Below are 16,782 nucleotides of genomic sequence, written 5' to 3' on the forward strand. Positions count from 1 at the left end.
GCTATGTAATTTATTAAAAGTAGCTCTGGGAAGTTCCCTGATGGTCTAGTGGTTAGGTCCTTTCACCACTGTGGCCCTGGTTCAGTTCTTGGTGGAGGAACTAAGATCTCACGAGCCACACACTGTGGCCCCCCCCACCAAAAAAGCTCTGAATTGGGAGGCAGTCTGCAATTAACTTTTGAGTTTTTCAGAATTTCTGTGTGACTTGAACAAATTTATTTTATTTATTGAAACTAAATTAAACAAGATTTCTTACTGTGAAGTTTCTCAGAACTTTTAATATGTTATTGTGCATATTTAAGAGGAATTTATAGATGCAGTCTTTGCAAACTTTGTTAAATTCTGGGTAACATCCTTTGGGAAGTATATGATTGTATCACACTACTTATTTTCTGATTGCTTGCCTTATTCTCTGTATTCTTTTTTCTGGGTTTCCTGTCCTGTTTTTTTAGACTGGCATGCCCCTTTGTTCTCACTCCTCCTGAATGCCCATAAATTGGATGACATATTCTTAGAGAATCTTTTCTTTTACTCTCTTTCTTTCATCTTTTCTGGATAGTAACAACTTCCTAGTCTCATTTCTTGACTAATTATTTCATTAAACATCCTCTTGTGTTCTGGGTCTTAGGCACTCTGCTGAGTCCTATAGATAAAAAGATTAATAGGACTTTGCTCATGTGGAATTTGTATTTGTGACTTACATTGTTTTGTTAACACTGCTATTTTGATTGTCATCACATTTTGGTTTATTTTATGCTTTTTCATGTGTAGTAATAAAAGATGCTTATGGTAAAGATTTAAACAAACCCCACAGGAGGTAGGAAGTCAAAACAAAATAATTCATTCCTACTGCTCAAAAGTATAACTGCAGTTAACAGTTTCTCTATACATCTGTCTAGCAATTTGTTATATATATACAAATATGTGTGTGTGTATATATGTTTCATATAAATAGGATTCTGTTTTCTTAGTTTTCTTGACAGTGCCTTTAAATTGTTACTTAAGGTCTAGGTTATTGTTCTACTTGTATCTGCTTTCTTATTACATAGTATAGTGCCTTGTGTATGAGGAGTAATTCAATAAATGTTGGCTTTTTAAAAATGAAGGTATTTATCCTTCTAATCCTAATTTCCCTTGATTTTATTTAACCAAGTTTTAATTTTGAATATAATGGTAATAAACTTCAGAATAATGTTCTCTAACCAAAATGTAAATGATCAAATCCATTCATAGTCTTCAGAAACCTGGTCTTATTGCTTATGATCTACATAATTATTTTTTGTTTCTGGACTCGGGACCTCAACATGTAGCATCTCCTAGTTCCAGGGCCATTTGATTTTAAGGATCCACTCTGATCAGCAGCTTTTTCTTTCCCTAGTCTTTCTTCTCCTCCCTCCCACCTCTACGATTACTGTGATAGGATTATACAGGAGGCTACTTACAGGATTATTTCAAGATTCTGATGAACCATCTAAGCCATTTTAAAGAACAGTGTACTCCACTGAAAGTAAACAGTAATTTCCTTAGTTTTAATATCAACTTTCAATACCTTTGCCTTTTTAATCATTTGTTGTAATCAAATTGTTTTTAATTGTGCCTTTTGTCATGGGCTTTTATGACAAAGAGTTTTTCCAAGGTTAAGAAAGAATCCAATTCACTCTCTTCTCTTTTCTCCTTCCTTCACACTTAGCTGTTGACAGTGTCTTGAAGAGGATGACAATAATTGGTGTAATTTTATCCTTCCGATCACTGGCACAGGAAGCACTCAGAGACGTAAGAAGCCATTTTAAGTACATATTCTATAGCCAAATAGTCCTTTTTAATTTCTCAGAAATTAAAAGTAACTTTTACCATTTATAGTTGGCAGTATTATAACTAAAATTCCAGTTTTCATAGTTTATGTGAAATAAAGCATATAGAAATCGTAGTTACTATTTTTTGTTTTGGTGATATAATTCAGGAGATCCAACTTGCCTGGATATTATGCTACTTTTCCAACTTTTTCTTCATTAACGCATTTTCCATTTTGACTATACTCAATTTGCCATCAAATGCATTCCATTAATGGGTACATTAGAAAATCATCTGAAAATAGTAAAATAATTGTTTGAAAGCTGAAAGTAGTTGAGTGGTAACATTTCATAAATTTAGAGATTGCCTTTAAGAAATAATTGCTTGTTTTCCTGCCTAGGTCTTATCCTACCACATTCCTTTTCTTGTCAGTTCAATTGAAGATTTCAAGGATCACATTCCAAGGGAAACTGATATGAAGGTAGTAAAACTTCTATTTGTATTTTACGGTTTCTAAAATGGCATATTTAACTTATATATGAAGTGAAATTTAGTAAATCCTAAGCTATTATAAAGTTTAGAGTAATGTGTTAACATTTTTGCCTTTGAAAATGTGTCTTTGAAAGCTCAGCACCAAAATACTATATAGGCATTTTGAAAGTCGGTCTTCCTTGATCACCTCTAGCAATGTAAAATGGGTTAATATCAGTCACCTTTTTTTTTTTTTCAAAAAACATATGTCATATTTCCTCTTTTATTATATAAATATCAGTTTAACCTTTTACTATAAGAATGTAAATGTTTTAAGAGGATCTTTGTTATTATTTATACAAATTCACAAACAGTACAATTAATTGATTAAGGTCTCTGGGTTTCTTTAACTCCATGGTCTCACATGTTGCTGTGGAGGATTCTAAAAAAATAAAACAAACAAAAAACCCCAACAGAAAAATATACATCCTACTCAGAAGTGATTTTTTTTTTTTTAAAGCCACAAGTCCCAACCCCCATCAAAATAAAGAAAGGCGTATAATCCTCTATTTAGAAACAGAATTTTAAAAAACCCACCAACACCTGTTTTATTAACAGAATAGCCATAAGACATGAATTTCAGTCTCCTCCTCTTCACACCAGGGCCCCAGGCCTCTATAAGCCAGCTCCAGCCCCTCTGCTCCCTACAGGAAGCCTCACTGTGACTTTTTCGTGGGGAAGTGTGGAAGAGAGGGAGGGCAGGGCGGACGGAGGCTTTGCATATATAATCATCATTTTCAGGACACAATCTGCATCTCAAGACAGACCCCCCCCCCAAAAAAAAAACAAAAACCACAGTCCAACTCTCATGTCTCCCACACATTTGTACTATATAAATTAAGTCAAGATTTAGGAGCACGGTTGGGTCTTCAAATGCTTAGAAACAAGGAGAAAAAGAAAAATAAGAGCCAGAAATGTGAAGTGGGAAACACCGGATGGATGGGGTTTGGGAAGAAGCCAAAATGAAAAAGAAATACAAACCCAATGGGCATCTTCCTAGTCCAGGCACACAAGTGTTTCAGTCTCAAAATATCTCTCTTGTAGAACTCCAGGGCTTCAGAGAAAAAAGTAAACTAAAACGAGTTAGCCTGACACACGTGTGTGTGTGTATGTATAATTTATATAATATATATACTCAGTAGAAAAAGATAGACAAGTTGATGTCAAGTTTCTTAAAAAAAAAAACAAAAACAGACAATATGAATGAAATGAGTATGAGTAACAGAGTGCTGTCAGAGGAGCGATGAGGCAAGACTGGGATAGGTTACAAAGTGTAAGAAGGGTGAAAAGGCTATTGTAGTTGGGTTTGCTTTTTTATATTTTGAAATAAAAACCAGATCACAGTATTCAAATGAAAGCTTAAGTGAAGGCACACATTTTCCTGAGCTCCCCAGGGCTGGAGGGATTGCTCACCCCCATCCCAACCCCCACTTCCAGGTGCACAGTAGCTCAGTCCCTCCTCCGGGAGGAGTGGGTGGTTGGCAGACTGTCCAGGAGAGGGGCAGGGGTTGCAGAGGTGGACACCCCCCCCCCCCCACCCCACACACACACACACAAGAAGTGGGGAGGGGAAGGGAGCCAGGGGCTTCCGGTCATCGCCCCACCACGTCCGTGGCCGGAGGGCAAACTGGGCAGGCGGGACAGACGGATGCTGCTGGCCTCACCGGACCTTCTCACTGTCCATCATTACCAGAGGCCCAGGTTGATGCTCTCCAGGCCGTTCTTGGTGATGCAGGTCAGTCACCTTTTCCTTAAACTGATAGCTATTTATACATGGTCATAGTGAAGTGAAGTCACTCAGTCATGTCTGACTCTTTGCCACCCCACGGACTGTAGCCTACCAGGCTCCTCAGTCCGTGGGATTTTCCAGACAAGAGTACTGGAGTAGGTTGCCATTTCCTTTTCCAATACATGGTCATAAGCAGAATGAAAAAACCAATGAAATGAGAGTTGTTGTGTTTTAAATAAAGCTAAGTTCAGCTTTTTAAAATTGATGTTAAAAAGTCTTATAAAAGGATGTTAATTATGGGTTATAATTTTTAAATTAATATCCTGTTTTAAATAGAAAGGTTAGTAACCTTATGAGTCTTCATTTTGAAGATTTATTGGCAGCGAAATACAGCCACTGACTGAATCACAGCAAGTATTTACCAGTGGTTACACATCTAGAACAGGCTTCCCAGGTGGCGCTAGTGTGAAGAATCCACCTAAGAAACGCAGGTTCAGTCCTGGGTTGGGAAGATCCCCTGGACTAGAGCATGACAACCCATTCTAGTATTCTTGCTTGGAGAAGCCTATGGATAGAGAACCCTGGTGGGCTATGGTCTATAGGGTCACAAAGAATTGGACACAACTGAGGGGACTCAGGACGCATGCATGCACACACATCTAGTAAGTGAGCTATTTTATCCATATTTTCTAAATTTTCATGTTTCTTAAAGATTATTATTCTTAAAGATTACTATTTCTTAAAGATTATTATCTTCATGTTTCAGAAAGATTATTTTGTTTTGTGTAGTTTGAAAAGCCTTGACTTTAAAAAGTTATTTCTAAACTTTTTGTCTGGTGTTCAGCTGTTTTCTCAAATTTATTTTTGAGGCTTTTATCACTTGTTCCATCCTTCTCTTGCTCGCCTCACTTTGTTACTTTTCCCCTCTTCTCATCCGGATCCTGTAAGATGACCAAATTTTGCTGTGTACCTTCTCACATTTTCTGATTTGCTCTGTAATTATTCTTCATGAAAATCCTGGCTTTTTATATTTCTGCCTTTTGAAATCTATTTATCTTAAAGCCTGATTCAATTGCCATCTCCTAAGAAATATTCCTGAATCCCCAAGTATTCATTTCTTCCTTTTCTTCCTTTTAGTATTATCAGAGAACTTTTTGTTTGTTCATTGTAAAATTAAATATATTCAACCTTGTATTATAGCTGGGTTTTTACAGTTAAATTTATATTAGATTGTAAAGCTGTTGTAATATCAAAAGCAATCCTGTTTAGGTAGTTTCTGAACTGAAATGTTGAGCAGTCAGAATATCCTTGAGATCCATATGTGATACCAAAAAACACTAGTCATTAGAACTTGCTTTATACGGTTTTAAATTAGTACTTCTTTAAAAATTATTTTAATAAAGAATTTACTGTATTTAGATATACAACATGATTAGGCACTGAACTATGGTAATTTTTAAAGTATGGACATAAACATAAGGTCATTAATTTTGATTCATTTTTTTTTCTCATACCTTTTGGCTTGATCTTGCTCTTACACCTATGTTTCCAAGAAAAATAATAGGTTTAGAATGATTCTATTGGAATTTGTCACTGCAAATACACAAGTTTTGTTTGGCCTGATAGTATAAAGTTATAATCAGCAACACATACACAGTACTAAGTCAGCTGTTCACCGTAGTTCGTTGTACTGTATAGTTCCTTCTTCAGCCAAGTTTTTTAAATTCTCTAGAGGTTCATAACATTGTACAGGAGACAGAGATCAAGACCATCCCCATGGAAAAGAAATGCAAAAAAGTAAAATGGCTGTCTGAGGAGGCCTTACAAATAGCTGTGAAAAGAAGAGAAGCAAAAAGCAAAGGAGAAAAGGAAAGATACAAGCATCTGAATGCAGAGTTCCAAAGAATAGCAAGGAGAGATAAGAAAGCCTTCCTCAGCAATCAATGCAAAGAAAGAGAGGAAAACAACAGAATGGGAAAGACTAGAGATCTCTTCAAGAAAATTAGAGATACCAAGGGAACATTTCATGCAAAGATGGGCTCAATAAAGGACAGAAATGGTAGGGACTTAACAGAAGCTGGAGATATTAAGAAGAGGTGGCAAGAATACACAGGAGAACTGTACAAAAAAGATCTTCATGACCAAGATAATCACGATGGTGTGATCACTCAGCTAGAGCCAGACATCCTGGAATGTGAAGTCAAGTGGGCCTTAGAAAGCATCACTATGAACAAAGCTAGTGGAGGTGATTGAATTCCAGTTGAACTATTTCAAATCCTGGAAGATGATGCTGTGAAAGTGCTGCACTCAATATGCCAGCAAATTTGGAAAACTCAGCAGTGGCCACAGGACTGGAAAAGGTCAATTTTCATTCCAATCCCAAAGAAAGGCAATGCCAAAGAACGCTCAAACTACCACACCATTGCACTCATCTCACACGCTAGTAAAGTAATTCTCCAAGCCAGGCTTCAGCAGTATGTGAACCGTGAACTTCCAGATGTTCAAGCTGGTTTTAGAAAAGGCAGAGGAACCAGAGATCAAATTGCCAACATCTGCTGGATTATGGAAAAAGGAAGAGAGTTCCAGAAAAACATCTATTTCCGCTTTATTGACTATGCCAAAGCCTTTGACTGTGTGGATCACAATAAACTGTGGAAAATTCTGAAAGAGATGGGAATACCAGACCACCTGACCTGCCTCTTGAGAAACCTGTATGCAGGTCAGGAAGCAACAGTTAGAACTGGACATGGAACAACAGACTGGTTCCAAATAGGAAAAGGAGTACGTCAAGGCTGTATATTGTCACCCTGCTTATTTAACTTCTATGCAGAGTACATCATGAGAAACACTGGGCTGGAAGAAGCACAAGCTGGAATCAAGATTGCCAGAAGAAATATCAATAACCTCAGATATGCAGATGACACCACCCTTATGGCAGAAAGTGAAGAGGAACTAACGCGCCTCTTGATGAAAGTGAAAGAGGAGAGTGAAAAAGTTGGCCTAAAGCTCAACATTCAGAAAAGAAAGATCATGGCATCTGGTCCCATCACTTCATGGGAAATAGATGGGGAAGCAATGTCAGAGTTTATTTTGGGGGGCTCCAAAATCACTACAGATGGTGTTTGCAGCCATGAAATTGAAAGACGCTTGCTCCTTGGAAGGAAGGTTATGACCAACCTAGATAGCATATTCAAAAGCAGAAACATTACTTTGCCAACAAAGATCCAGTCAGGCTATGGTTTTTCCAGTGGTCATGTATGGATGTGAGAGTTGGACTGTGAAGAAAGCTGAGTGTCAAAGAATTGATGCTTTTGAACTGTGGTGTTGGAGAAGACTCTTGAGAGTCCCTTGGACTGCAAGGAGATCCAACCAGTCTATTCTAAAGCAGATCAGTCCTGGGTGTTCATTGAAAGGACTGATGCTAAATCTGAAACTCCAATACTTTGGCCACCTCATGTGAAGAGTTGACTCACTGGAAAAGACTCATGCTGGGAGGGATTGGGGTCAGGAGGAGAAGGAGACGACAGAGGATGAGATGGCTGGATGGCATCACTGACTCGATGGACATGAGTTTGAGTGAACTCTGGGAGTTGGTGATGGACATGGAGGCCTGGCGTGCTGGGAGTCATGGGATAGCAAAGAGCTGGACATGACTGAGCGACGGAACTGACTGAATTGAGTGTTCTTATAGGCAACTCGAATTTAAACATTCTGTATTTTTTCTTACTAAAGTGAGATTTCTCAGAAATTTGTTGGTATGTTTCTTACTCTAGTTTTTATATTTTTTAGGTTGCAATGAATGTGTATGAATTATCATCAGCTGCTGGATTGCCTTGTGAGATTGATCCTGCCTTGGTGGTAGCTCTTTCCTCACAAAAATCAGGTAAAATACATTAGTAATTATGTAGTGGTCTTATTAAATAACCTGGGCAACACAAATATAGATGTAATACTTATCTGTTCAAGTGTCTGCTTTATATCAGTGAGTTTTTTTGTGTATTTTTTTGGTAGTTGGAATATATCAGTGCAGAAAATACCAAGATCCTTGTCTACTGGAGCTTATGTTATAGCACCGTCATCACAGAGATTAGATATTTAAGTATTAAGACTGGATAAGGTTATTAAGCCTATTTAGTATGCAGAGGTGAAGAGGATCAGAGTCTGAGTCCTGGGCCATCTTCATGTTTAAGAGTTCAGGGAGAAGAGGAGGAACTACCAAAAGAAAAACTGAGAAGGAAGGGCGTGTGAAGGAGAAGACAAACCAGGAAAGAATCACTTCCATTTGAGTGGAAAGGAAATGGCCAGCTGTGTAGAATTAATAGGTGTGACAAGAGCAGTGTCAGTGGAGTCCTAAAGGCAAAAAGTTCACTAAAGAGGGCTGAAGAGAAAATAGGAGAAAAGAAATTAGAAATAATGAGTATAAAACAACTCTCTTGCAGAGTTTTACTGTATAAAGGGGAGCAAAGAAATAAAACTGTAGTAGCTAGAGGCAAGAGTAAAATCAAGGGAAGGATATTTTTCAGATGGGAAAATAAGTGTCTGCTGATGGAAATCATCTAATAGAAACATTGTTGTCTAGAAAAGGGTGTCTTGGGAGTTCCCTGACAGTCCAGTGGTTAGGAACTAAGATCCTACAAGCTGTGGCATAGCCAAAAAAAGAAACCGTAATATGTAAATTTTTTAAATGTATAAAAAATATGAAAGTATATCCTATTTTAATTGGACTAGAGCTACTTACCATAGAAAGTCTGTGCATTATTATGTAAATATTTAAAATATTTTAAGATCAGCCCTTTAAAATGTCTTACTCAGAATTCTAGTTTTTTCCACAAAGTAAAATGTTTCATCTGTTTCTGGTACTAAAATGCCTTCCCCTACTTCCTTGGATGTAACATGGTGTTTGACTAAGTTCATCAGTTCTTTTTTGATTTGACATTAGTTTTGTTTCATCACTAACGCAATATGTTAATTATAGTCACATGGATAATTATTGAGACTAGCTTGATTTACCAGGGCTGTATTTTTTATAATCATCCAGGTTTAAAAAAATTTTTATTAAAGTGTATATAATTGATTTACGGTGTTGTGCCAGTCTGCTGTACAGCAAGCTGACTCAGTTATACACATAAATATTCTTTTCCATTGTGATTCATCACAGGATATTGAATATAATTCCCTGTGCTATGGTAAGACCTTGTTGTTTGAAAGTGAAAGTGTTAGTTGCTCAGTCATGTCTGATTTTTCGAGACCCCATGAACTGTATGTAGCCTGTCAGGCTCCTCTGTCCATGGAATTCTCCAGCAAGAATACTGGAGTGGGTTGCCATTTCCTTCTCCAGGGGATCTTCCTGACCCCAGGATCGAACCTGGGTTTCTTGCATTGCAGGCAGATTCTTTACCATTGAGCCACGAGGGAAGCCCATCCCATGTTTTAGATTCCACATATATTATATGGTATATATTCCACATGATATCATATGATGTTTGTCTTTCTCTTTCTGACTTCCTTCATTTAGTATGATAATTTCTAGTTGCATCCATGTTGCTGCAATTGGCATTGTTTTGTTCTTTTTTATGGCTGAGTAGTATTCCCTTCATCTATTGATGGATATCTTTATCCACTCATCTGTTGATGGACATTTGGATCGATATCATGTTTTGGCTATTGTGAATAGTCATAATCAGCTAGATTTTTCAAATATATTCTGACTCTTGTCTTATGTTAAATTCTTAATTATATATAGTTAGTGGAGTGACTCTCAGGTGCCAGATAAGTGAAGTACCTGGATAACACACAGATTTTAGTATATGGATACAATAAATGTTTTAGATAAATTATTTTACAATAAATAATTAAAACGTTAGGACAGTGTTACTTATATTCATGTATGACTGGTTCCTCCTGTCTTCTAAAATGAAGAAGTTAGAAATCCAGTTTTTTTTACACATTTATATCTTTTTAATAGTAAATATCAGATCACATGTATATCTTTTAGAAAAAAAATGAAGTTTTTTGGATGATTTGGCACAGTAAGTTAGGAGATAAATTTTCTATACTGAAACATAGAGTTTTCCTATTAAATAATTTATTATTAGTTATCAAGTAGAAGATTTTAGGATTCCAGTTATTCTAAATATATTTTTAGTCCTGTAACCTTACAATTTAAAAAAGAAAAAGGAAATTTTGCCTTACTGTTTTTTTAGATGTCCTTGAAATATGCTTAACAGCTTGATAATGGCTGATACTATTGTGTATTATTTCTATGCATTCTATATTTCTTGTAACAAAATCATAATCAGCTCTATAGAGAGTAAAATACATAAAAATTAAAATGTGCTTTTTCTGATTTAGATCATCAACTCTTAACTAATCTTGAAAGAAATACCTTGATGTTATTTGTAATTTTTCTGCCTTAGAAAACATAAGTCCAGAAGAAGAATATAAAATTGCCTGCCTCCTCATGGTGTTTGTGGCCGTTTCTTTGCCCACACTGGCCAGTAATGTGATGTCTCAGTATAGCCCTGCTATAGAAGGTAATAGTAGTTTGTTTTGTCATTGGGAGAGTTATGAGTTTTGATATAGTAGGTACTTTTCAAGTAATTGTGCATTTTTTTTAACACAATAAGAAGTGGATTAAGTTTTGCTACTTACTAGATGTGTGATCTTAAAAGACTGAATTTTTCTTTTTCTAAGCCCAGTTTCACATACACATATGAAGTGTATACATGTGAGCCTATGGGTGCCTGCATGTGTATGTGGCAGGGGATAGTGAAGGGACTATCCAACTCTTAGGATTATTTTAAGGATTGAATGGGGAAATGTTCTTAAAGCAGCTAAGCACTTAATAAGTTTCCAAAACAGTGTAAAACTGATGTATGGTTTCTTTTAGGGGTTTTTGAAAATGTGCCTGTTTAATACAGCAATGGTTGTTGCTCTCTTCTACACTGTTTTTAAAAGCACTAGTTCTCATGAAAGTGAAGAGAGGGCAAGGCAGGTTATGCTCCAACTGTTTTTAATCATGCCACTATTTATGTAGATTATAAAGTCATTAGAGATTTGATATTTTGGAGTCACACAGAAACCACAAACCCTATATGCACTTTCTCAGGGCACTGCAACAACATACATTGCTTGGCCAAAGCCATCAACCAGATCGCTGCAGCTTTGTTTACAATTCACAAAGGAAGCATTGAAGATCGGCTTAAAGAATTTTTGGCGGTATGTATAATCAAGCAAAATTCATGACTTTTTTTTTTTTTTTTTTTTTATAGAGAAAATTAAAAATCACAACTTTGGGGTGTAACAAAGTAAATTCTCTTTATTTATTTTTGGAAGAAGAAACAGGTAAAAATAGGGTATTAAAATCAAGGAGCAGTTAGCTTAGCATTTTTCCCCTTTGGCTTAGCAGTCTCTTGTTTCTAGAGCTCTGCAATATGACTTTTTTTTCTGAGCTGATGTTTGGACTGCTCTAGAATTTTGCCTAGTGTTTGAAAGAGAACAAAACAAAACAAAGAAAGATAGAGGCAAAGGATGAATGTTCCCTTTAAAAGGATATATTTTATTTATTTCCATTTATTTGGAGAAAGTCTGTGAATGGAGACAAACTCTAAGAATACTACTCACTGCCAAAAGAAAGTAGTAATGCTGACTCTAGCCTCATGAAGTATTGCTCTTAGTTTCTGTGGTAGTGTAGCTCTTTCTTTCCTGTATCAGCATACCTTTTCATATTTTACTTAAAAGACGCACTTATGATATAAGAGCACTAGAATATTTGCATCTTTTCAAGTTACAAATCCTGTTAGCTTTTAAAAATTCTTTTTTTAATTTTTAAAGCAAATGTAGTACTAATTGGAGAATAAAATAACATCTATTTCAAAGAAAACAGTATTAAGAGTTAAAATTTTTCTTTTTCATTTTATTTCCTTCATTCAAGACCTAATGTCAATCTCACTGTAGTAGTATTAACTCAAACTCAGTGTGAAATTTTCTTATTTAGAAATTAAGAAATACAGTTAATACAGATGTTGGGAAGAGAAAAAGGAATTTAAATTGTTGTGGTTATTTTTTTTTTAACTTGTTCTAAAAAAAAATCAGTTTTAAAGACCAGTAAAAATATTTGATTAACCAAATATTTATTATTCCAATAATTATTATTGGAAATCATTCTAATAATTTTTCAGTATCATTTATTATCTTTGTGTCTGTTTATACCTTAATAGCTCTTAAATTGTTGCTTGAAAGTATGGAACCTAAGCTCACCTTGTTATTGAAATGTGTTGCAAGTTGAAGCGTACTGAAGATAAATATACTGTGAAAGTTTTCACTATAAATATATAGTGAAAGTTTTATTTTAAAAAAACTTATTTACTTAAAATGTATGTATACTTTTAAGCTTGCATCCTCCAGTCTACTGAAAATTGGCCAGGAGACAGATAAAACAACTACACGAAATAGAGAATCTGTTTATTTACTGCTAGATATGGTAAGTCTTATTTTAATTTTTGTTAATCACAAAAAGGTTCCAGTCACTCCTGATAGTATTTTCTTGGTATTTTAGTCATTAAATAGTAATAAGAGTTGATGTACTTTTTTGACAATTTATAGTCACTCCACCCAAGCCACACACTTTGTAATAATCGCTGAAAAGACTGCCATGTGGTAAGGATCTCAGAAAACAACAGAATGAATCACCATTACCTGTAGAGTGTTCTTTTATAAATAGTTTTTCAACCTATTGGGAAACACTCAGGCTTTATATTTTCCAAGTCTTCCTAGTTTCATCTCTTCCTAGTTTTCTGAATGTTCTATTTTCTGACTCCATGTCACCCATCTAATAACATTTCTTACAACCTTCTGTGCCTAGTCAATTCCTTCTCGTTACTGCCATGAGGCCAGCTGTGCTTGTTTCTGTAGTGTGATTGTTTCCTCACTTAGAATACTTTCCTTTATCTGCAGAGGTCTGTGTCTAGCTTAACAGTGGTTCCACAGCAGCCTAATAATGATTCCACGTACTTGTAGCTCAGATCCCTTTTTTAGATAGACTTTGATTACTTTAGCCTACATTGATTTTTCTTGTCTTTTGAAAACTCTAGAATTTAACAGCTTTCCACTTAATCATAGATGGTCTGAGGTTTGATTTGGCTTTTTAGCTTAGTGTTGTGTTACCAATTAGACTTGATGATATGGACCATATTTTAAATAAATGGTATATTGTTGAGGGCAATACAAGTGCTTGGTATTTCCTGTTGATTAACTGATTTAATTGAGAAGTAGTGATTTAAAATGTTTTAATGCATGCACTATGGCACATTTACATTTCAGATTTTAAAGTAAAAGTAAAGTACTTTAAAAGTAAAAGTAAAAATTTATGTGTTCCCAGTAAGAGCAATATAAAATTATTCCTTACTCATTGTCAGTAAATGTTTCCATTATAAATAACTTGAATTAATACATTTTTGGAATTTTTCAGATTGTGCAGGAATCCCCATTCCTGACAATGGATCTTTTGGAGTCTTGTTTTCCCTATGTCTTGCTGAGAAATGCATACCATGCTGTCTACAAGCAAAGTGTTACATCCTCTGCATAAAAGAACTACTTATTGAAGACAAGCACGCATTTTTGTTGCCTCTGTTTTATCTGTAAACTGTGGAACTGTTTGACCTTAAGACCTGAAAAACAGTTTTGTGGATTATAAATTTATTTCATATGGTTGTATTTTCTGATCATCAATTTCTTAATATGGTTGTACTTCAGTATACTTGGTTGATTTAGGTCGCACATTTACGGAATTCATTGAAATTATTCCAATAATTTTAGAATATCATTTGTTTGAAAAACATACATTCTCTATGTTTTTGATATTTGATAATGAAAAAAAACCTTTGCTTGTTTATTTCTGAAAAATAATTGTATTTAGTGATTATTTTAGATAGTGATATTATAGCATTCATCGTGTGTAAATTATTTCATATAGGGAAGAGTTCTGACCTGTACCTATTATGGTTCTTATTGAAAACAAAACTGGATGTGCATTTCTGTGATGTTATGAATACATTTCTACTTTATTTTGAAACATTTGCCAAACTAATTACTATAACACTGTATAACATTAAAAGTGTTCATGGACTGCTTAGCATTAGAAGCAGACTGTGTCCCCAAATTCTAAAACAGCAGCAAATGATGTTGCTTGTATAAAGCCTAATAATAATTTTTAGACTAATTTCCACAGTGCCCTGTTGGCGTTAGCACTACCATTGTACCCTGCTGTATAATAAACAATCTTAGACATTTATCAACTGTTGATACAAATGTTAGTCCCTAACCACTTTTTATATGTTTTAAATTTTTGAAATTCAAGTGTACCTGCCGTAACAAAATAAACACTAGACTATCACATTTTGAATGATTTCTTTTTGGGATCCTCAGAAATTTATTCAGTAAAATGGAAGTTTTTTTGTTTAAACTTAGTTTAAAATAAACTTTAGTTTATTTTAGGTATATCTAAGTAGCACATTGATACTAGGTCACCTATTATAAGATTTGCTTAAATGTTTTGAAACATATTCCACTAGAAAAAATATTAAAATTAGAAAACAAAGTTGCATAACATTTTTTAAAAGTTAAGCGCTAAAAGGAAACTTGTGTGCCATTAGCTTGCTAATTTTTATCAGTAAGAAAATGGACAGATTTATTTGAAAGATTAGGGGAAAAACACGGAATGATCACAGAACTAATGAAAATGTTGAGAACTGCTATATCAGTCAGTAATGAATGAGAAACACATAAAGAGACTATTGCTTGGCAGCTGGCATGGAAGGCAGAGCACCTCATTTAATTTGAAAACTAAGTGGATGTTTTGCTCTTTGACTAGCATTGTAAAGACTTTTTCTCATGAGCTGTGTATCTGGATATCATAGAGCTTCTGTTGTTCACAGCTTCTTATATATACACTGGTAACTTGTGTTAAGATAAAAGAAAGCTACTGTGAACTTAGTTATAATTTTTTTGTAGTTCAGATACTGGAATGAAATTGAAGTGCCACAAGACTATATTTCTATTTTGTGTATGGTTTCTCCAGTTTATATTTAAAGCAGGGAATAGTTGTCACTATCTGTTGAAAATTTCCAGTGGTCAGGAATTTTTTAATGACATAGTTTTAGATTTGAAATAACCTAAATACACAGTAAACAGTTGAAAGTAAGATTAAATGCTGTTTGCTCTGAAATACTAGGATCCTAGAGCGGTAATAACTTGTCAGTAGTAATATCCTCGAAGGTAAAGCAGGCATTTTGAATATATACACTTCCATTGGGGTAGTATGTGGAAGGGTGAAGACATTATTTACCCCTCTTCAGGTGAAGAGAAAAGTCACTCTTTCATAGTCCTGTCAAGTTTATCTTGCCCCAGTTTTTTTCTCATATTCCTAAACTGACTGACTAACTGGTGTACTACGGGATTGTTCTTTGCAGAGAGTCTTTCTACTCCTCCCCCCAAACAAATTTTTAAATAAAGTTAAAAGTAGATTGACAACTCCTATTTTTAACATCTTGTTTGTCTTAACTTTTCTCATTTTCTTCTGAATTTATACTGCAACATACTGTTTTTGTTGTTTTCTCTACAGTAATGTAATCATAACATATATACTTGCCTGTAATCTATTTATTTCACTCAAGTAGAAAAAGTCTGCTATTTGATATTCTTTTTAATGCCTCCTTGTATACCATAACTAGTTTAAAAGTTTCTTTTGGATGAACATTTAGGCAGATTTCTTCTTGTTCATTACAGGCATACCTTGGAGATATTGTTGATTCAGTTCCAGGCCTCTGTAGTAAAGTGGGTATCACAATAAAACGAGTCACATGAATTTTTTTATTTTCCAGTGCATATAAAAGTTATGTTTACACTACACTGTAGTGTGTTAACTGTGAAATAATAGTATGTCTAAAAAAACACATACATTAATTTAAAATGTTTCATTGTTAAAATCATGCTAGCCATCATCTGATAACGCAGAGTTACTACCAACATTCAATTTATAAAAAATGCAGTATCCGCGAAGTGCAATAAAGGAAAGCGCAATAAAAGGAAGTATTCCTGTATTATAAATAATATCTTGGTGAACTTGGGCTTTTATCTCCTTAAAAATAGCATAATTTCTTACAAGTAAAATTGCTTGGTGGAAGGGTGTATACATTTTAAACATATTAAATTTCCCTCCAATGAGATTATATCAGTTTTACTCTTACAGTTGTGTATTTGAGTACAATTTCCTCCTGTGGTAAACTGTTGATATATACCAATTTTACTGTTGTTGATGCATCTTTGCCTCTTTAAAAGATGAAACATAAATGTTTTAATTTGCATATCTTTGCTTATTAGTAAAGTGGAATATCTTTTTTAAGTTTGTTGTTTTTATTTAATGGATTACTCATTTTCAAGTGGAATGGTCCAAAGATTTTTTAAAAATGCTAATGGGACACGTTTGCGTGTTATTTATGTGCATGTATTTAGAATTGAAAACACCCCCCCAAACAATATTAAGTATAGTGATATGACTATTAAAATATAGTGCATAATAATTAATGTTAGTATACAGCTACTCTGATTACTGAATTTTAATTGACCTTTAGGAGTATAAAGCATTATTTTCAAATCCGAACAACATTGCTATAAAAGGGTATATACCTGTTAAAGAATGAAGGGACTTCCCTGGTGGTCCAGTGGTTAAGACT

General features: G+C 34.7%; 1 protein-coding gene across 2 annotated transcripts in view; it reads left to right on the forward strand.

Moving 5' to 3' along the window:
* NCKAP1 (NCK associated protein 1) overlaps window positions 1-16,451 on the forward strand; it is a 105,906-nt gene extending 89,455 nt beyond the window's left edge. The window contains exons 25-31 of one of the 2 annotated variants that reach the window (XM_027555976.1): window positions 1,691-1,773; window positions 2,192-2,272; window positions 7,841-7,934; window positions 10,468-10,584; window positions 11,160-11,269; window positions 12,444-12,533; window positions 13,521-15,586. In XM_027555976.1, coding sequence (XP_027411777.1) covers window positions 1,691-1,773; window positions 2,192-2,272; window positions 7,841-7,934; window positions 10,468-10,584; window positions 11,160-11,269; window positions 12,444-12,533; window positions 13,521-13,637 — 692 coding nt within the window. In that variant the 3' untranslated portion in view covers window positions 13,638-15,586. Of the gene's footprint in view, window positions 1-1,690; window positions 1,774-2,191; window positions 2,273-7,840; window positions 7,935-10,467; window positions 10,585-11,159; window positions 11,270-12,443; window positions 12,534-13,520 lie in introns of both variants that reach the window. The other variant, XM_027555966.1, reaches the window with a different exon arrangement.
* Window positions 16,452-16,782: the final 331 nt, after the last annotated feature.

Source organism: Bos indicus x Bos taurus, chromosome 2, assembly GCF_003369695.1.
Source record: "Bos indicus x Bos taurus breed Angus x Brahman F1 hybrid chromosome 2, Bos_hybrid_MaternalHap_v2.0, whole genome shotgun sequence".
NCBI lineage: Eukaryota > Metazoa > Chordata > Mammalia > Artiodactyla > Bovidae > Bos > Bos indicus x Bos taurus.